The sequence below is a fragment of the Tachypleus tridentatus genome, chromosome 10 (genome assembly GCF_004210375.1).
Source record: "Tachypleus tridentatus isolate NWPU-2018 chromosome 10, ASM421037v1, whole genome shotgun sequence".
In the NCBI taxonomy this organism is placed as follows: domain Eukaryota; kingdom Metazoa; phylum Arthropoda; class Merostomata; order Xiphosura; family Limulidae; genus Tachypleus; species Tachypleus tridentatus.
Genome location: NC_134834.1, coordinates 62200117 through 62222697, shown reverse-complemented (window position 1 = coordinate 62222697; position 22581 = coordinate 62200117). Strand labels below are relative to the sequence as shown.

The following is a 22581-nucleotide window of genomic DNA, read 5'->3' as shown; positions in this document are numbered from 1 at the left end:
AAGTTTGTGCATTTAGGTTACAGTTGGTGTGTGTATCATAAAAGCTACATTGCAGAGATTTGCGACTACGTCTACTGGCCTCAGTTTAGAATTATGTTGCTGTTGTTTTCTCAATGCAAAGCAACAATGTGTTATATACAATCTCTATCCACTGGAGGGAATACAATCCTGGACAAGTACATGGACTTACCGCTGACACGCCAAGGATGAGCTTTGAATTAAAAAAAGTAATTCATATTTCAATATAAAACATCATTATTTTGTGGTTTACATTGAGCGATATTGGCTGTTTACAATAAAGTCTGACTACGAGTGAATTCTGCACACAAAAGGTTTAGCTGTTTCCGAACCACCCTGGGACTGTTTATTCTTGCACAAAACTTGTAAGCCTGTGTATTAAATGCATTTTTTTAAAACGCCCTATTTAGGCCTAGCCTGTATAAATACATCATTGCTTGGCCTTTGCTCTTTTTTTAGCGGTTCACGACTGAACCCATCACGTTTTAATAAGAGAAAAACTTGTTTCAGAGGAGCTCCCTATAATCCACCCACTCCTTCAACTCATATTTTCTATCTGGGTCCTTCTTGTCACGATTATGACACTAACAGTTCTTAGCGTTAGTATGCTCAAATCTTTGTTAACAAAGTCCTTATTTCCTGTTCGTGTTTGTGCCCTGAATCTTTCTGTGAGGCGCTATTACTGCTCAGAATTAGAAAAGAATAAAGCACTTAAGTTTTCAACTGGATTCAGTTTCTTCCGGGTTTCACCCTAACCCCCCTCCAACACACATACAAATCCGATGAAAACAATTTTGTATTAAAACAGTCTGTGTGCAGTATGTAACTTTTTATACATATTTCTATATGCATGCGTTTATTTATAAATATGAAACGTAAAATGTGCTCTTCACAATTTCTTCTCCTAAATTTATAGTTGATTACTTAATGAGGCAAATAAAAATATTATTTACGATATTAGTAGGCCCGGTATGGCCAGCTGGTTAAGGCGTTTGACTCGTAATCTGAGAGTCAAGGGTTCAAATCCCCGTAACACCAAACATACTCACCTTTTCAGGCGTTATAATGTGACAATTAATCCCATTATTTGTTGGTAAAAAAGTAGTCCAAAAGTCGGCGGTGGGTGGTGCTGAATAGCTGCCTTCCCACTAGTCTTACACTGTTCAACTAGGGACGGCGAGCACTGATAGTCCTCCTATAGCTTTGCACGAAATTGATAAAAAACCAAAACAATCGGTTTCAGATTTTTAAGGGAATAAGAGTATTTACTAACATTAGTATGTATATTTATTACAGAGTATTTACTTACTTCTTTAAGTATAAATCTACTCAATGCGATATGTATTCGCTCTGTCCATCGCAAGAAATTGAACCTCAGGTTTTAGTGCTGAGACTACTTAAATTTAATATTGCCACATCAAAAAGCATTTTTATAAATTTAACCACATAAATTGTTTTTGTTTTAAATTTTCGCGCAAAGCAACATAAGGGCTATCTGTGCTAGCTGTCCCTAATTAACCAGAGAAAAGGCAGTTAGTCATCAGCACTCACCGCTAACTCTTGGGCTACTCTTTTACCAACGAATAGTGGAATTGATCGTCACCTTATAACGCTTCGACGGCTGAAAAGGCAAGCATATTTGGTATGAGGGGGATTCGAACCGTCGACCCTTAGATTGCGAGTCGAGTGCCTTAACCACCTGGACGTGTCGAGCCAACTACATAAATCCTTTATAAGTTGTGAAACAAAAACTGTGTTCCAATTTTTTGTAATTACTCAGAACATTTGTGGTGTTCAAGTCAGCGATTTGGTCAAAACACAGAATACGTCTTTGGTTTATTTGATCTGGTGCGAATATGATATATGTTCGTTTCTCATAAAAACGCATAAAAATAAATGAATTAAAGCGCCTCATAGAATATAAACCTATTTGAAATCTTTTTTTTTTTTTTATTAAGCGTATTTTTGAGAGGTGCGTTTTGTTTGTAAAAAAAAAATTTTTGTACCATGTTATATTTCATCTGAAAATTTTTTTTGCATTAATGTTTAAAATCAAGTTTAAGTTACATGTATATTTGTATATACATATATTTTTTAATAAGTAGGAACCAATATGTTATATAGGTGGCGAACATAGCATTAAGAGTGGTTTGGTTTGGTTTTTGGAAATTCGCACAAAGCTACTCGAGGGCTATCTGTGCTAGCCATCCCTAATTTAGCAGTGTAAGACTAGAGGGAAGGCAGCTAGTCATCACCACCCACCGCCAACTCTTGGGCTACTCTTTTAGCAACGAATAGTGGGATTGACCGTCACATTATAACGCCCCCACGGCTGGGAGGGCGAGCATGTTTGGCGCGACTCGGGCGCGAACCCGCAACCCTCAGATTACGAAGCGCACGCCTTAACGCGCTAGGCCATGCCAGGCCTCATTAAGAGTGAGTTGTTGGTTTTTTGTACAAAGCTACACAATGAGCTATCTGTACTTTGTTCACCGCGAGGAAACGAACCCATAATTTGAGGGTTGTAGGTCTCACCCACTGGAAAGTGCTTGGAGAGGTTGTTTTAAGCAACTGAGAAAATTCAGTGATGAGACAGTGCGTTTGTAGCGCTACAAGCTGCCATTAAAATGTAGAATACACATTATTATTTTCACTTTGTTTAGTGTATTATTCGCAATTGTTCACACATATAGCCAAAATAAATAATTTCAAAATTGTATTTAGTTAGTGTGATATGTATAATTTATAGTCCTAAACCATAATGAAACAAGCACTTCTAATACAAACGTAATCTTATCGTTTGTACCTCCTTTCTCCTTGACTTTCTTTACGAGAAAGAAAGATTTGCGATAAGTCATGAAAACATGCATGTTTTATTGGAAGTCGTGAGTAAATCATATGCAAAGCTAAAATTCGTGCAAGAAAAGTCCGGCTGTGAACCCATATCTGAACAGCGATGATTACAGAGTCCATTTTACTAGAACCGGACTGCTTAGCTTCTTTAAACTCGACGCGTGAATAACAGACGACATGGTTCGTGACTATATAGCCTCGACACCAAATTTTCGACCGAGATAAAATTACCATCAAGAAAACTTGTAGTCTTTCCGTACACGGCTAACTTAGAAGTTGCCAAGATCTACATAAAACCTTTCAAGACAGAAACATTTATATGGCTTGTGAAGCGGTTGTACTGCTTCCCACATCACTCTTCTGCATTAGCGTAACGAAGTCACTTCATAAACAGCTTTAAGGAATCTCGTACAAAGTAATTCCCATGAAATTAATCTATTACTTGCACCACTGGATGGCGTGGAAGCAAACTACACAAGCTGACCCGTATCTTAGAGGTTTCGGAATGGGTGGGATCGGGGAGAATACCTCTGTTATTAGGGATAATCTTTGCCCACAAAAGTACACGCTTATAATGACATTTTCTCATGTACTAAAGCATAGAAAGGCGAGACAGGTGAATGATTTTATGCTCATCTAATGGTTATATTTAAGTGAAGATTAAAAGGCAGAATAGAAATTCGGACAACATTAACAAGGTTACTTTATAAACACGTGTTTTATCGTGATTTATACTGTTCCCATTCTGAGTAATTAATATAGCAGTCAGGGTTAAAGCACAAAGAATGTATCATTGAAAACCATTGACATAATAAAAGAAGAAAATTTGATGCCACTAAACAAACATAATGAGACTCAAATTTAGTAATTCAAAGTAGTGATATGTTTATATATAAACACATATCAACAGTGTTCGACCTGGCCTGGCCAAGTGGTTAGGTCACTTGACTCTAAATTTCAGAGCTGCGGTTTCGAATCCCTGTCCACCAAACAGCACCCCCCAGTGGCACAGCGGTATGTCTGCAGACTTACAACGCTAGAAACCGGATTTTTATGCCCCTGGTGAGCAGAGCACAGATAGCCCTTTGTGTAGCTTTGTGCTTAAATACAAACAAACAAACCCACCGAACATGCTCGCTCATTCAGCCGTGGAGGCATTATAATGCGATAATTTGTTTGTTTTGAATTTCGCGCAAAGCTACACTAGGGTTATCTGCTCTAGCTGTCCCTAATTGAGCAGTTTAAGACTAGAGGAAAGGCAGCTAGCGATCACCACCCACCGCCAATTCTTGGGTTACTCTTTTACCAACGAATAATGGATTTGACCGTCACTTATAACACCTCCACGGCTGAAAGAACGAGCATGTTTGGTGCGACAGGGATTCAAACTCGCGACCCTCGGATTACGAGTCAAACGCCTTAACCCACCTGACCATGCTGGCTGGGCCCAAACTCTTGGTATACTCTTTTACCAACGAAAAGTGGGATAAATCGTCAATTTACTGTTGAAAGATCGAGCATGTTTGGTGGTTATGAGTCGTGCGTCATAACAATCTGGATAATGCGATATTCAATCCCACTCTTCGTTGGTAAAAAAAGTAGCCCAAGAATTGGCGGTGGGTAGTGATGACTAGTTGCCTTCCCTCTAGTCTTACACTGCTAATTTAAGAACTATCAGTGTAAATATCCCTCGTATAACTATGCGCAAAATTCATAACAAACCAGATAGTGTACGTTAAGTAGTAATTAATAGCGTAGTTAAGAGTATATACATTTATAACATTTATGATTTAAATAATGCGCTGTCGTTTACTGATGACAGACACGGGCACATTTTATTCTAGTGATAAGTTTGCTCTTAGACGTGACTGTTCTCTTAATCAAAACATATTTTTAAAACGTTACAAAATGAAACGCAAAGACTTATTTGCATATTTTATAAACACCTTTGTTTGGCGGCTACCGAAACTATATGTTTTCCAGTAAAATTGATTTAGAATTAACAAGTAAAGATATAAGTTTTTTCAGTGGAAATAAAATATTTTAAGCGATCACCTAGAGTTATCTACACTAACACGGATCATATAGTAATTCCTGTAAATATCATCCCACTGTCAAACCTGCAGTCAGAGGGCGACATCTATCCATTACTTCTCATCCAAGCTACCTACCTACTTCTGGTGACGTCTGAGCATTCTGTATTTAACATCGAACTTCATTGCAAATTATAATGTAAGAGGGCGCCACTTATCCATTACCACCAAACCTGATATGGTCGGGTTTCTTATCATCTCTTAATGTTAACACACCAATGCTGTACACATATAAACCTACTGCGGAATATGTTGTGAAAGGACATCACCTCTTCATACGATCCAACTACTCATATAGTCGAGCCACTGATCACCTCTATATTTACGTTACAATCTTCACGAATAAGAAACTCCTCTGCAATATCTACTATGAAAGGATGCCGCTTTCTTGAACTAGAAAAACAGTGCAGTGGTAATCACGTTTTCTTTATTCATGATAAAAATTATCTAGGTTTTGATCAATTTCTCTTGTCTTTATTAAAAATACTGAAACAATGTCCAGATGCATAGTTAAAGAACATCCTAGTTACTATAAATTATTGAATCTAAATCATATACGCTGAATTTGCGGATGGTGTATAAACATATATACACGTACTAGGTATAACCTGGAACGGTCTCTTTTTCCTCTTAGAAATTGCCTTTCTGATAGTATTCAGTTACATAGGATTTGGCCTCTATATGCTCATTCATAATAAATTCAAAACGGAGGTTTTAAACCTCTGATGATGACCCACAAGTGGGCGGTTGGTCATTCAAACCCCGTAAAACTTTTGTCTACCTGCCGAACGTGGAAAAGCTATTTTGTCCAAAGTTCTGATAAACTGTATAAGATTCTGTTAACTCATCAGCCATTTTGTTTCTAAGAATTGGAGCAGTTCATTGATGCTGAATAAGAGAAATAACCAAAACACATATCTTCAATTTATTAGTGCAAAATAAATAGCTATGTATTGAATAATACCCTTAAGCAATGACGTATGGTAAGTCATCCACATATTGATCAACAAAGAACACTTAAAACTGATAAAAAATAATAATAAATATAAAACAATGGACTTAAACGTCAAACTTCAATAAAGTAGCTCGCCTGACACAACAGAGAATATTGTTAATTTAACAAAATAAACAATTCTTTATTTGGACTAGATCGTTTCACAAAACAAAGCTAGTATCTACTAATCCCCTTGACAAAAAAATAAAGACAAATTAGTCACGTGACAGTGCACAAGCGAAACATCAGTGTGTAAAAACATATGAAGTTATTGCAGTTCTGTTAAATGCTATTGGGACGATGGAGCTGTCTTCTAAAACATTTCTGAACGAGAAAATATTTTGCTTGGATCGTATTTACTATCCAAAAGACTGTTTTGAGTTTCGTACATAGCTGCTCCAGGGATATAAGCACTAGCCGTCACTAACTTAGCAAAAGACTAGAGGGTAAACAGCTAGTCATCACCACCTACCGCCAACTCTTGGGCTACTTTTTTTACTCACGAATAGTGAAATTAATCAAAGAAGTATTGTGACAGGTTTAATAAATAAACTTTCGTGATTTAAACTACTCAAATACCTTTTTTAGTATTGTAAATGATTTCTCTATTTTTATATTGTTCCCCTAGTGGCACAGCGAAATGTCTGCGGACTCATACATCTAGAAACCTGGTTTCGATACTCGTGGTTGGCAGATAACAGATAGCACATTGTATACCTTTGTGCTTAATTCCAAACAAACAAACAAACAAGAGTGTTTTTAATTCAAAAAATATAAAATGTTTTCAACAAAAAGTAAATAAATTAAAGCTGTTTTTAACAGGGATATTTAATTAAATTTAAACGAGGAAATTGTGTTCTTACTAGATACAATACTCATATTGTTAGAAAGTGATAAATACAACATTTTCTATTATTTGATACAGTTGAATGTAAATAGATAAAATCGTTTAAATGACAGAGAAACACTATATATGACTACATTATTATCACCACTCTATACCTAGAAAGTAATAAAAAGTACTAAACGTTATATTCGGTATCAGCTCTTGATACACGTTTTATATAGAATACTCATTATGTCTAGAGTTAATAATAATAATGTCACACACAAACCGTACAAAGGTTACTTATTGTCATTGTAAATAAAAGGTCGATTTGGGTAAAATTCTTGGTTAAAATTGCTTTTATAATGCAAATAATTCTGGTAATAAAAGTAGCCTGTTTTTGTTTTTATTTTAATTGAGTATTCAAAGTTGGATGATCTATATGGTTAGAGTGGATGAAATATGAGTGAATTTAGTTCTGTAATAAGCCAGCATAAGATGTGATATCATTTTCATATTCTCAGTATTAATTTACTATGTCATAAAATATAATGAAGATATTGAAGACGTTCATCTAGACGTTATTTAAATAGACTTTAATTTTATACACCTATTAAAATACTACTTTTGATTCAAGCATCTCAGACTAATGTCATTTTTATTTTTCATGAAGCTAGTTAACTAAAATTAATTCGATGAAAGTGATCATTGTTGGATCAATAACATTTATTTCGTTAAGCAGTACTGTTCTCTATATTTGATACGTTGTTTTTGTTTTGTTTTTCGGTCCGCAGATAATTAACAATTATACAGATTTAATTATCACAATCCATAATAATAATCAATGTTTACAAGAATTTATATAAGCATCACGGACAATTGTCGCTGCATAAGCAATTTGTGATAATTCCGGTTTGTGTGAACCACTTTTGATCATAACTGTTTCTTTATGATGTCTCATTGTGAAAGACGAAGAGGAATGTTGAATATTGTATTACACGTACATTTGAAAAAATAAATCTAGGAAAACTTAAAATGATGGATATTTCACTGCAGAAAACATTTACGAGGAGATTGCACGTGTTTCGTCAAGAAAAACATTTTGTTTAAATTGTTTTATTTTTTAAAAGCACTGAATGTTTCAAACCAGGTTATTGATAATACTTCACAAAATATATATTGACGGTTACTTATTTTTTATATTAATTTTACCATATCCCTTGCTTTTCTGGTTGTTAATTCGTTCAATGCACGAATGATCTTCAAGCAAAATGTCATCAAGGGCAATATCACCGTAGATGTCATCTCCTACTACTCCTTCAAATATCACCTGTACGGCAGATATAAAACAAAAATAGAAATAATAAACTACTATTAGAATGTATTAATATGAGTTTCATTTCTTAAAATAACCAAATCGATTTGATCTTAAACTTGAAAGTACATGTAACTGATATATGCACGACACGTATAACATCAGGTTTTAAACCTTGCTACAACACTGTTTTTGTGTCCATCGTCACAGTAATGTAATTATTGCATTCTCTTTCAACAGATATGAATGGTAATATCGTTTTCACATCTCCAAATGTTGTAATTGAACCTGGACTTCTCGCAAGAGAAGTGAGTGCTCAAGTAACTGAACTAAAGAAAGACATCTGTCGTAAGGTACTTCAAAAAAAAATCAGACTACCACGTCAATAACGATTTTAAGCGTGGCAGTATTTATTCTCGTGATATATATTCAGCTAATTATTATGTCTTCGACTGCTTCCAAATACAAACATAATTTTGAACAGCGCGCCATCTGCTTTCAAAAGTGCATCATTAGTCAAAACTTAACCTTCTTAGTCTAATCTGTTCTAGTCACTTAATTTCGATGCAGAGATATTTTATGTTCTAAGAATCATAGCAGGCTTTTATTTATTAAAAAATTATATCTAAGTACAACTGTTTTTTTTTTAAATTTCAATAGAATATATCATGTCATAATCTTTTTATATGAAACCGAAGCATTTAACTAGACCCCAGCGGCACAGCGGGATGTCTGCGGACATAAACTGCTAAAAACCGAGCTTCGATACCTGTAGAGGGCAAAGCACAGATAGCACTTTGTGTGGCTTTGTGCTTAAGAACACACAAACAAACAAGAACAGTATTTAACTCAAACTAACACAGTTATAAATCACCAGAGGTATTTTTATATTAGTTTCAATGTTGTTTTCATTTAAGTTCGAACTATCACATACAACTACAGCTGCAGCCTAATTATGAGCTATATTAATGTCTATGTTAATCTCTACATTAATGTCTATGTAATTTTAATTTCTTTTAGTCTTTGATGATGTTTTCTTTAGACTACTAGAGAGTTAGCTGCATCAGCCGACTCTACTTTCGAAGTGATAAATTAGAAGGAAGGCTACTGGTTAACACCACCCACCTCCAGCTATTGGGTTACTCTATACCAACGAACAATTGGAATGGTTTCCACTTTATAACGCCCGAATTCTGAAAGTGTGAGCATGTTCGGTGTCAGAATTCGATCACGCAACTCGCAGACTACGAGTCAAGTACCCTAACCACCGGGCCACGTTAGGCCTGTAACGCAGAGATAAGCTTGAGGGTTTCCACTGCGAAAATTTGGGATTCGATTTCTTGTGAAGTTACATTGCAGAATATTCAAATTGTAACTTTGCACTCTTTTAAAAATAAATTTTGTGTCCGTAATTAAATCATAATGATCAATTTTTTTATCTAGGTTGTTATTTTGTAAATGTTTACTGTGCTAAAATTTACACATAACGATTGCTAGTGGTAAAATTTCGAAAATACTGTTACCGATATATATTTTTAAAAACAACTTACAATAAAGACCTGCCAATTTTCTAAAACTTCAGCTTACACTTTCTAACTGTTAGAACAATAAACAATTAACAATAATTTATCTGAAGACTGTTAGACTAAAATTGTAGAGAGCATACTAAAACCAAACTATTTGATCTATGCGAACACTGAATAAATTACTAAAGTAAAAAATCGTTCGTTTTAAACAATTTTATTTTATTAAGAATAAGGAATATCTTTATTTCTTCAAAAATGCTGCTTGGAGGAATCACCTATTTTAATCACTCGCACCACGATACAGTAGTGTGTTGTCTCTCAGTCAGTAGACACATATATAACGTCATATAAGGGACGCTTAACGTTGCATTTTGTCTGTTGTAACGTTAATAAAATGTGTGCGTGTCATGAATCACGAGAAGAAATATGCTCTTCGCAGGTTTCAAGCATGATATATAAACTTCAAAAACAATAAATAAAAATATTTGTTCCTCTTAATTTTGGTTCTGTTTACTTTAAAAGAGAACACTTTCGGGGACCTTGCAGAAGTCCATCTAGTGCACACAAATATATATATTAGTAAAATTAACTAATTACATCCAAATGAATAAACAAAATCATGGGGATTGCGTTAAAAACAGCAAATCCCAACTTCTGACTAATTATATTATAACCGTAAATTTTTAAGCCATAAACAAAACACATTAACTTGAAATAAAATGTGCAGCGTATTTTATTTTATGATAATGTGTTTTGTTTATGACTTGAAAATTTATTGTTATTATATATATGTATGTATGATATTTACTGATTCGCAGTTAGGCGCCCTTCTGGAAGATTGAGGCGGCTTTGAGTTATAATGAGGATGCGCAGTCCGTGTGAAAAAAAAATAAAAGAGCTTAAATATAAAATTTCCTACTTATTTTTATTCCCCTTAGTGCAATGGAGTTTATTTATTATATCATATTGACTTATTTTATGTTTCTGCCCTTTACAGAAATCAGTATAAAGAACTGAAAATTGTTTATTTTCTATGTATACTTCACAAGAGGACTTTAACAGCAATTAGTGAAATTAAATTCAATATTTCTGGTACTTTTGTTTATTTTTATTTTGTGTGCAATTCTTATTCATTTAATTTAGTGCATCTAGGTTTATATTTTATTGCAGAATAAATTTTACCTAATTTGAGGTAGTTAAGAGAAAAATAATAAATTATGTTTTATTGAAACAACTACGGATGCTAATCACGAAGATGGAAACGGTTGATAAAAAAATATATACATATATATCTGTATTTTCTATTGTTTCGAATATTTTGGAGTGTAATTATTCCATCTAAATCGAAATATGAAAATACTGTTACAACTACATTTATTAACCAATGCAATAGTAGCTTCAATAACAAATTTATTTAAATGTTCATTAAAGTGGTGAGAGGAATATAAATTATAGGATAATTCACGAAAGTAGTAGAAATTGTAAGTTGCGCGAAATATTGGGTAATAATTATAACTATTCTTTGCGAACAGCTGAGTGGTGATTTTGTTGCTTTGTTTGTTCTTAATTTCACGCAAAACTACACGAAGGCTTTCTGCGCAAGCCGTGCCTAATTTAGAAGTGTAAAATTAGAGAAAAGGCATTTAGTTATCACCACCCATCACCAACTCTTGGCTACTCTTTTAACAATGAATAATGGAATTGGTCGAAAATTTATAACACTCCTACGGCTGAAAGGGCATGTCCATTGTCCTATCCACCTGACCATGCCAGACCTGATAAGTTTGCAAACAATGTTTGTTTGTTTGTTTTGAAGTTTCTTGCAAAGCTACACAAGGGCTATCTGCGCTAGATGTCCCTAATTTTGCAGTGTAAGACTAGATGGAAGACAGCTAGTCATCACCACCTGCCGCCAGTTCTTATGCTACTTTTTTACCAACGAATAGTGGGATTGACCGTCATATTGCAAGGCTCCCATGGCTGAAAAGCGAGCATGTTTGGTGCGACGGGGATTCGAACCCGCGAGCCTCAGATTACGAGTCGAACGCCTTAACCCATCTGGCCATCTTAAAACAATGAGTTTTAAGCATGAAGAAGATAGACCAATGTTCTGTTCTCCCAAAAATAAATTGATTCATTTTGCTCACAAGTTGCTGTTTGAGAACTTATTGTTAAGGTACTAATAATTGAAATGAAATAATAAAACAGAACTACCGGAAGTTCTGTGTTAATAGCTACTCTTGTGAGTTTCTAAGAATAAAAAATTCTAACTCATTGGTGAGCTTTTGGTGGTTGAAAAAATTCTTTGATGTGGCATCATTTAGTATTTATGAATCAATTTCACTCTTTCCTCTTGCCAATAATGCCCTCCACTATACAAAACAATGTAAACAAGAGACATAAAACAGTTTTTATTTGTAAATTATTCTGATTTATGCATACACATTTGTCCACTTTTTATCATTGTAGTACTTTTAATATTTGTAGTTGAATAAAAACATGAAACTTATAATGGTTTGTAAAAATTTGACTTATAATTACCATTACTGTATAATGTTTTACACTCAAAGCTAGTTTCTGATTATATATACAATGGTAATGTGGTCATTAAATTATGGAAATGAATATTAAAATATTTATATACATAAACTGATACTTACCCTGATTTCAGTGTTACTTAAAGGAATGTTCAAAGCTGTTTCTAACCAAAAATCCCCATGATTGCCTGTCTTGTCGAAATATTTGGTTTCTTCTACTGCTCCGTTCTCTTCGATCAGCTGTATGGAAACACTTAGCGACCCCACACTGCTTCCGTACATATGATACCAAAATTTCAAACAAAACCCTGTTTCTGTTTGTGCTATCCATGGTGTCATCAGCCTTGCTTTCTCACCTTTGGTTCTGGGATGTGATGTTTCAATGTATGCATAATAACCTAAGTGGGTAACACAGAGATAAAGATTGTTTTTTCTTTGGTAACAAAGGCTTACTTTAGTGTCAGTTATGATACCATTTCCATGCGATTCCCTAAAGACATCCATTTGAAGTTTCTAACTCAGTCAGAAAATGTATTTAGAGAGTTTGAATTATTTTGGCATGGAAGAATTATGCTATGCTTTGTGTGGTTGGATTTTCAATTCAAACATTCGTGGTCCCCGCACCAGTAACACAAAAAACACGCTTTGCACTTTGTGGTCGTGAGTGCGTTACTTGAATGATAATCAAAGAATTGCCCAAAAACTGGGTGTATGATGTTATCTAGCTACCCAGTCAAGCCTTCGAACCAGAAAAATGCATTGACTGAAGTCGTCTAACCTCATAAGAAGCCAATCCTGAAGGAACTCCTGATGTGTTTGAAGAACTCAAGGAAGGCACGTTTGGAACTACTACAGTCTAGTTTAACAGTTCAAAATAAGAAATGGCTATATTCAAGTAGTCATTGTGTAGCTTTGCGCGAAAATTTTAAAAATAATAATAAAAAACAAATTATCTTAGTATCTACTTTCGTACAAAACTATTCCTGAAACAGTCAGTTTTATCTAATATAACATTTCACCAAGTAGAGACAGTCACGATTATTAGAAACTTAACATAATATCATTAAAGTAAGAAAGTCGAGTTATTTTAATACGTACCAAGTGAAAACATTCACAAAGGTACATAAGAACTATCTGTTTTCGCCATCGATAATTTTGAATTTATAGACTAGAGCAATAATATATGTTGAAAATCACCCACCACTAACGCTTACGATACTTTAATCTAAAATTTAAATTATACCGTCACTCTTATAACGCACCTGTTGACCAAAAGGACACAAACAAAGACGATACACTAACTGCTAGAACTTTAAAGACCATAAAATTATATAAAAAGTACTTGTTTCTAAATACACAAAAAATGTCTGGTGGCATATAGTGGCACTTACATAAAATTTATGAGAGCCGTCACAATGAGATAATGTATCTGTTTTTGTAAAATAATTCGTATTTTTAAACGAGATGTAGCAAAACCTTGCTTATTCCTGTAAAACAGCTTAGACTGCCACATAACATGTGCTAAAACCTACCTGCGAAAAAGGATTATAGATGACAAGTGGTAAAAACGTACCTGTTCCTGTAAAAGAGCCAAGATAGTTCGATGACGTATGATCTGACTTAGGACCAGTTTGCATAGAAGATGTCTGTCCTCTGTGTCTTTTCCAGTCAAAATCGTCTTCCTGCTCTTGATGTAAGTCACACCAACCAGTATCGAACGAGCAAAATACAGGTGCAGCTGCAAGTGAACAGTGTCGCTGTCAGAACGATTATTTGTTATGTTCAAATCGCGTAAATACAAATATTTTGCCAAATCATTTAACCCTAAGTGATTTTTAAGTCCTTAACAGTACAGTTTATTTACTTTTCTTTAATCGCGATGTTCTTATTGTATGTTATGCTAATACTCACCAGTACATATAGTTTCTCTCTGAAATATTTTTCGTATTCCTGTTGCTTGCTGGAGTAATAAGCATATAGAAATCAAGTTAACGATTTCAGTCAAAGCCAACATGAAGGTTTGAACAACGTTAACTATGCCGAAGCAATTTCAGTATTTATCCAAGATAATCGATATACATAGAATTGAATACGTTATATTGGAACGATTTCGAATGTACAAATAAGTAAGTCATGTGAAAACCACACGCCGAAAGAACGTCACGGTGGAACAGCATATATCAGTACTACATTTTTTTTGGCGTTTCGTAGTTAGTACGTAACCACCGAAAATTTATCCATTTAAGGAAGACGTATATAACAGCCCTTGCCAACGCAAATATTTATACATTCACGTTATAATGATATATTATGAATAGGATTTTAAAATTTCAAAAATAGGATTATCCCTTGTACTTAATGGCATTGAAAAAAAAAGAAATATTAATCAAATTGGGACACCACAACCATCGAGGGAGAGAGCACTTCAACAAGTGTAATATCTTGAAACACATAAAAACCCACGATTACAATGACTAATTGCAGAACCTTTTCACGCATCCCAGAAAAAAAAATCATAATCTAATAAAGAATGGTTTCCTTCTGGAAAACGATACAAGTCACGTCTAAACAGGTTACTTTCGTTACATATCTTATCAACCGTCACGTATCACAAGCAGATCGAAAATGAAACACGTATTCATGCTAATTCATACGAAAACATACCAATCAAATCGTCAATAGATTTATTTGCATTTTTGTGACTTATTGAAAGTATGCAAGAAACAGTGACGCGCTTTTATCCTGACAGTTTCACAAAGTGGTCCTTAAGAAGCATGGCTGTCAGATACAGTATGACCGGATGTGGTGACATGGACCGTAACAAAGTGACGAAGTCATCAAATCGTTTTAATATAACATAATCAACTTCTTTATACACCGCCCCCTACCCCAAATCACATAGATGTCTGTCTACGGACTTACGGCCCTAGAAACAACCAGAGCACAAATAACCCATCGCGTAGTTTTGTACTTAATTACAAATATACTTTATACACTATTATTACCGGATACAGATCAGCAAAATTAACAAGATATATGTGTATATACACCCAAAACAGCATCCAAACTTGTTTACTATTAAATCCATGTCGAGTTATATTTACCTCACCTATTAATTAATATTATTTTAGATCATTTTTGTCCAGAGAGGAACCGTAAATACCAGCTGTGTTTAAAAACTGACTAAACTGCTGGAAACTGTTTTTCGTAGTACTCACTTGTACAGTTTGAATAATATCACGGCTGTAAAATGTCATAAATACACTCGCTTTTTGCGTTACACAGTAGAGGTACTTAATGAATTTTCTTTGGTTAAAACAGGTGCTTTGGAGAATTGAGGAAACACAGGCATATCGTACTAAAGTTATATTATGCAACAGTAATTCGAGCCAACAGCTAGTATTTCACTATTCCATATGTAAGGTATACAATATTACTTATTTATTAGTTGAACTACTTTTATTTATCAAATGCTATTACTTGTTATTTTGATTTACTTTTTATTTTCATACTTTTATTATAAAGATAGTTGGCTCAATATATATACAGGACTAAACTAACTCTCCTAAACTGGCTGAACTTCATGCTGAAATTATCGTTAACAGCTAGGGCACCTAAATGATAAAGCAACGCGTTCTAATCTTTTAACGTAGCGTCCCCCGCTGGTACAGCGGTAAATCTACGGATTTATAACGCTATACTCGGAGGCTCAGCAGATAGCCCGATGTGGCTTTGCTATAAGAAAACACACACACTTTTTTCTAGCTAATGTAGTTTCGCCTATTTTTACTATTTCGCTAGAACTTGTTACCAGATGGTTGACAATTTTACTGCGATGTCTGTGTAGTTTTCGCAGCTTATAAAGCTACTTGAATTGTAAAACTTTAGAAATGGAGTTTTTTGATACATGAAGTGATTCTCGTGGTTTATCAACACTTTATTTACACAAGGCGATAATAGTAAAAGTTAAAATGTGTATACTTCTAGTAGCTCTTTTTTTCTGTCTATCCAGTTTAGCAGTGTATAAGAAAAAGATTAAGTTTCTATAAAAAACTCTTAGCAAAATATGTCTTCTTTAGTAACATATAACGTTAACGAAAATACCGAGTCAGTGGTCTGAGAACGCTGTTTCATTCATGATGTTCGTTATGTTATAAAAGATAAATGCTCTTTGAGTGAAACAAGATTTTCTGTCCCATACACACGCACAAAAGTTAAATAATATTTCCAAACCCTAAGCACACCCCTTTCTAGCTCTACTGACATAGGTAACATTTGTGTGTGCATGGGTATTTTCTTACAACACAGCCACATTGGGTTACCCGATGTGTCTACCAAGAGAACTAAATAAACACTTGATTTTGTAAATCCGAAGAGTTACCACTGTTCTACCGAGAAACCAGATGATATTTGCCGAGAAATTCTTCTACTTCCTGTGAAATGCTCATTGATGATAAGAATCACACTGAATATCAAAATGTATTTTTTTATTATTATCGATAAAACTTTCCTATACAAATTTATTTTGCGATTATTATTATTATTAAAACTTTCCTACACAAATTTATTTTGTGATTATTATTATTATTAAAACTTTCCTACACAAATTTATTTTGTGATTATTATTATTAATAAAACTTTCCTTCTCAGCTTCAACTTCTGTACCTCCCATACCCTAACTATTTAACTTTTCAAATATAAAATACCTTTCGTAGGTAAACATGCGGGGATGGGGGCGCTCCATCTTGCATTTCCGTCAACGGATCTCAAACAGCGAACTTGGTTGGGACCGATGAGCTTGAAACCTTTCTTACAGCTGAACCCAAGGTACGAACCGACAACAGGTTCGGTGTTTCCCCGTATTTCCCCGTGAAGAAGTTGGACAGGTGGTTGGCAGAATACCCTAGGCTTTACTGAAATAACAAAACATGAGTTGATTAAAACTTAAACAAATAATTATATTTATTCCTGAGAGAATATTAAGTACTTATGACGTCACTAGCATTATGCACTTCACAGGACACTTATCAACGAATTAATTTCATTTAAATTCTCAATATTAATTAATAATAATAATATACATATAATGGATAATAATATATGTACATTATTTAGTTCTGATTATGAAATAATATAATCGATGTTATAGCGTTAAGTAATAGCACCGAATGGCTAAAGGAACATGACCAGTTTTGTTTGTTTGTTTGGAATTTCGCACAAAGCTACTCGAGGGCTATCTGTGCTAGCCGTCCCTAATTTAGCAGTGTAAGACTAGAGGGAAGGCAGCTAGTCATCACCACACACCGCCAACTCTTGGGCTACTCTTTTACCAACGAATAGTGGGATTGACCGTAACATTATAACGCCCCCACGGCTGGGAGGGCGAGCATGTTTAGCGCGACGCGGGCGCGAACCCGCGACCCTCAGATTACGAGTCGCGCGCCTTACGCGCTTGGCCATGCCGGGCCAAAGACGACCAGAGATGAGAAAATTACAGTTAATTTGAAGTACACAAAAAACGACGTTTTATATTACATGCGTTGTCACTGACCGATACAAAATGTTGAAAGCTTATTTTTTTTCAATGTCTTGATCGAATTGTCTGATTGGAAGAGCTCGTCTTTATGTACGGAGAAACAAGAGCACAATATAATACTGGAATCAGTAAATTAGTCATTCATTCAGTGAATCAATGAATGAACCAGTTCAGTGCCAGTCAGTGAGTTATACAGTTTTATGACTTAGGTACTAAGCTAAACAGTTAATTAACGTGTTTATTTATCATTCGATTAATTTATCATTAACAAATCAACTTACACTCTACTCTCGAAACATCTGTTCAAACTTTGTTTGTGAAGTTAGGCCTATTCGTAAATGTAGACTGCAGCAAACAATATTGAAGAAATAAATTATTTTTTGTCACTACGTGGGCCTGATTTAACATTATATTTACTAAACAATGAAAGGTCCGTTCAACAATAAATGTGTTACAACACTTTTGCAGTCAAGTTCTAATGACTGAGGATGTTAATAAAGGTTTTATTTATTCAGTTACCTCAACATGTTTGTGTCTCCAAAATGATATTGCTAATACAAAATAAATTTCTCTTCTTCCAATAAGCCTCTAAAAATAGGACTATTGTATACTGTTAATTAAGTATTAGAGTTTCAAAGAATCTTTCGCAGTAGAAATAGATGCTGTATTGAAGTTTAGGTCCTCTAGTGGATCAGAGCAGTCCGTTTAAGAACTTACAGCTCTGAAATCTAGCGTTAAATGTTCTGCTGAGAACAGAGCGCAGACAAACCACGGTGAAGCATTACGTTTGTTTGTTTGTTTGTTTTGGAATTTCGAACAAAGCTACTCGAGGGCTATCTGTGCTAGCTGTCCCTAATTTAGCAGTGTAAGACTAGAGGGAAGGCAGCTAGTCATCACCACCCACCGCCAACTCTTGGGCTACTCTTTTACCAACGAAAAGTGGGATTGACCGTCACATTATAACGCGACCACGGCTGGGAGGGCGAGCATGTTTGGCGCAACTTGGGCGCGAACCCGCGACTCTCAGATTACGAAGCACACGCCTTAACGCGCTAGGCCATGCCAGCCCGAAGCATTACGTGAAAAAAAATTGTAACATTGAAATTTATATAATTAATTGAGCTTGTGAAAATTATAATGAAAAATTCAAGAAATTAGAAATATTTAACTAATACCCCAAGTTTAACAAGATTGATCACGTCATGTTTATTAGTTGTATAAACGGTTATACATCAATTTCTTAACCTCGTATAAGCTAAAACTTACATGAAATAGGACACTGAACATAACTGCATTTTTGAAGTTGATTCTGCATCTTTTGAGGGCAGTTACTAATAGTGTTATGCATGGATTTGAATGCAGATTTCTGGGCGATTCCAAACGAAGTGCTCATCAGAGAGTGAAGAAAGATACACTCACGACGACGATATTGAAGTCCATGACCACATGTAACTGTGCACTTGCTCCATGAGCTCCATTCTGTCCATGTTATCAACTCTGGTTCCAAAATCATAATTTTCTTAAACTGAAACAGACAATGCAAGTTAAAATACATTTTAATGTGAACGTTACAGTATTGAAGAAGCTTCATTCGGAATCTTTAAAGACAGTGTCACCTGAAGTTAGGACTAAATATAAATACGGGCACCATTCATAAACTAAAAACAAAAATTATCATTAAGGAAATCATTTTCAGAACCCAAAAACTAATGTCATGAGGAACAACATTCTTTGAACATAACCTTAGCCTGTTAAAAAACCTTTATCTTAAACCAAAATGGGAAATGTATAAGCTATGAAGATAATCAGCTTTTTCAAATCTCATATCATCACGTAATTCCCGATAGTTTGCGCGAAAATAACGATTTTCTAACTCAAGCATTATAAGCGGAACACGGTGGCTTAGCGGTAAATATCGGGGCTTAGAAAGTTAAAAATAGGAATTTGATGTCTGCACTGATCACCTATTGTGTATCTTTGCACTTAAAAAACAACAAATACTCCTTTCTGAGGTCAAGTTTAGGCATGAAACTACACAACAATTTAGCAAAACCACAATATAATACATAATTACTTAATTTTATCAGAGTTTTTAAAGGAATTTCTACTATAATATCAAATTCAAACTATATGTTTTAACATTCAATAATCGGTTTGTTTTTACCTAAGATCTAATGCAAACGTTTTATGCAAAACACAGTAATTACAATTTGATCGACTTCATGATGAAATTAATGTAATTTTATTATATTTGTTTAAATAATTAATAATAACGAGCGAAAATAAATGTTAATAAGTTTTGTGAATGTAACATCGGAATTTGTATTATTCATACGTTTATTATTCAAATCCTGCCAGTTTCCCATTTTATTCAAGGTTATTATGTAGTTTTCAAACATTATATATTTGCACCTTAAACTATTCAACAAAACTCTCATAGTATAGTAAACTACTCAAATGATTAGTGTTAACCCTAAACAACCGTGAGTCCTACAACATAAGAGCTGTCAGCCATGTTGCAATTATTCAAATTTTCCTTGAAACAACAAGCAAAAGCTACATTCTATGGACACTTACTTTTGGATAACATTTTATACTGTATTTCGCTGTAAGCAAGAAATAAAAATTAGAAATAAATGCATTTCATGACTTCTTTGTATGCATATTGTATGTAATTATAAATACATGACTTTTTTTTTTTGCTCTTAAGCACAAAGCTACACAATGGGCTATCTGTGCTGTGCTAACCACAGGTATCTAATCCACTGAGGGGACAAAAGAAAGGTTATGTAGCTAAATTTGTGAATAATGTAAAATTAACATTACTATATGTATTCTAAGTTCTTAAGTTTAACAGCCTGTATCACCATTTTGACAGAATTTTCATTATTAAAATAATATTAAAAGTATATCTTTAAATAACAATTGCTAGGATCAAATGAGCACATATACGTTTCTTATTTCGAATATTTTTGCCTTCATTACATTAACACAGTTCTTCATTACACTTTAAATACAATTAATTATCATAACTTACTACTAGATATTAATATTCTACACGTTTAAGTATATGGTACCTCAATTTTTGCTGTGAACAATAGCAAATAAATCCATGAACAAATTAGTGGCCAAAACAATAAGTTGTTCATAGCTGTTCTTCACGAAATATCGTTCATCATATAGCGACTCCAGTAATGGTTAATAACATGGACATTGACCGGATGACACCAACACACGTATATTCATTTATGTTTATACAGATGTATTTCATTGTTCACGTACTCCTCATTACTGGTGTATTGAGTTTGGCGTCATATTTTTATCATAATTTCTTAGAACAGCTACATTTTCCTTTCTTATCTATCAATGCTGGCGGAACTTAATTTGTTTTCCTACTCCTGGTTAAGAAGCGGTAAAAACAAAACTGGGGGCTATTTTATCTCTCTCCCCAGGTTAAGAGGCAATGTAAACGAAAATTGGGTTGATTTATTTCTCCTGCTTTCAACGTAATGACAACTAACTCTGAGTTGCTTATAAAAATTATCCTGGTTGAGAATAAGAGGGGAAATACGAGAACTGGGACTTTTTCTCTCTTTCCTAAATAAGAGAGAGCGATTACAATTTTTTTTTCTGGTTAAGAGTTTGGTTTCTTTGAATTTTGCGCAAAGCTACACGATGGCTATCTACGCTAGCCATCCCTAATTTAGAAGTGTAAGATTAGAGATAAGACAGCTAGTCATCACCACCCACCAGCTCTTGGGCTACTCTTTTACCAACGAAGAGTGGGATTGCCCGTCACATTATAACGCTGAAAGAGCGAGCATGTATGGTGCGACCGGGATTCGAACCCGCGACCCACATATTATGAGTCGAGCGCCTTAACCACCTGGGTAAAATAGATGCATGAAATAATTCTGGAAAGAAGTAAGTATTATTTTCCCACACTACCTAGTTTGATACAGTATTCAGTTACTTCCATCAGCGAATTTCAACACAAGAGAACACAATTTAACAGCAAATATCTTGCGTTATTGGTCACGCGACAACTTATTACTTTTTTTAAAAACACTTTAAAAGAAACACAGCGGCAGTCATTCTAGTTCGAGAATATAATTAACGTTGTAGCTATAACACACTATTTATTCATTCTGTTGAAAACTCATCAAAATAACCAGCTGGAAGAACATGGGATTCAAAACGTATATAATTCTTTTATATTGTAAAAATAATGTATCAAAAATTACAACACCAAAAGGTCTTTAAAGAATACTGGAAGTAACTTAATCATTGAAAACAATATGTAAAAATTATACGTCCGGTCACAACGGTTTCACTTGGTTAGTCTTAATAAAGTTCATATATACATATTTAATACTCTTAATTTTAATTGTTTGATGTAAAACTATTTTCTGCTATCACAAATCATGCTTTATAAATGTTGTACACAAGCGTATAAATGCTGTATATAAGTAAGTTTCTATAGAGTTAAACCCTTTCATAAATAAAGCACTCCTTTCAGTTAGAGATTCAAATCTGTGTGAAAGAATAAGGAAGGAATTGTGGTGTAGGGACGTAGACTTTTCCTACGCTCCATAACATCTTCAGAGATCTCCATATTCCATTTTTTACTATTATATTCGGTCGAACCTTCACCGTTTATTTTCTCTTTTTTTGTTTTTGCTGACCAAATTATTGATAGTGATTTGTATTTCGATAAATACGATTAAATCTTCATCATATGCTTGTTTTGATCATTTTTTTTCGTTTATTTTTCTTTACTTTTATGTTGTAGCTTGTTTCAGCAAAAATTAAATATATATGATTCTAGTACGCAATTACTTTTGTTTTGTAAAATACCTAAATTACAGAGTACAAATTTCTAA

The 22581-nt window shown here is 34.2% G+C and overlaps 1 protein-coding gene across 1 annotated transcript; it reads right to left on the bottom strand.

The window, feature by feature from the left end:
* Nucleotides 1-6760: 6760 nt before the first annotated feature.
* On the bottom strand, nt 6761-20989 carry LOC143229423 (MAM domain-containing glycosylphosphatidylinositol anchor protein 2-like). The gene is made up of 6 exons (XM_076461735.1): nt 20776-20989; nt 18965-19223; nt 16869-17075; nt 13736-13900; nt 12286-12560; nt 6761-8114 (listed from the first exon to the last, which is right to left on the bottom strand). Exons 1-6 carry the CDS (start codon nt 20845-20847, stop codon nt 7971-7973), a joined length of 1122 nt encoding a protein of 373 aa, XP_076317850.1. The 5' UTR covers nt 20848-20989; the 3' UTR covers nt 6761-7970.
* Between the last annotated feature and the right edge of the window lie 1592 nt (nt 20990-22581).

Bases quoted from the DNA above. Each gene is read 5' to 3' on its own strand.
- LOC143229423 (XM_076461735.1), bottom strand. From the start codon at position 20,847: ATGAACAACTTATTGTTTTGGCCACTAATTTGTTCATGGATTTATTTG. The intron at 19,224-20,775 runs GTACCATATACT...TGTCTGTTTCAG, and splicing joins TGTTCACAGCAAAAATTGAG to TTTAAGAAAATTATGATTTT. The intron at 13,901-16,868 runs GTATTTTATATT...GTTCACTTGCAG, and splicing joins CGCATGTTTACCTACGAAAG to CTGCACCTGTATTTTGCTCG.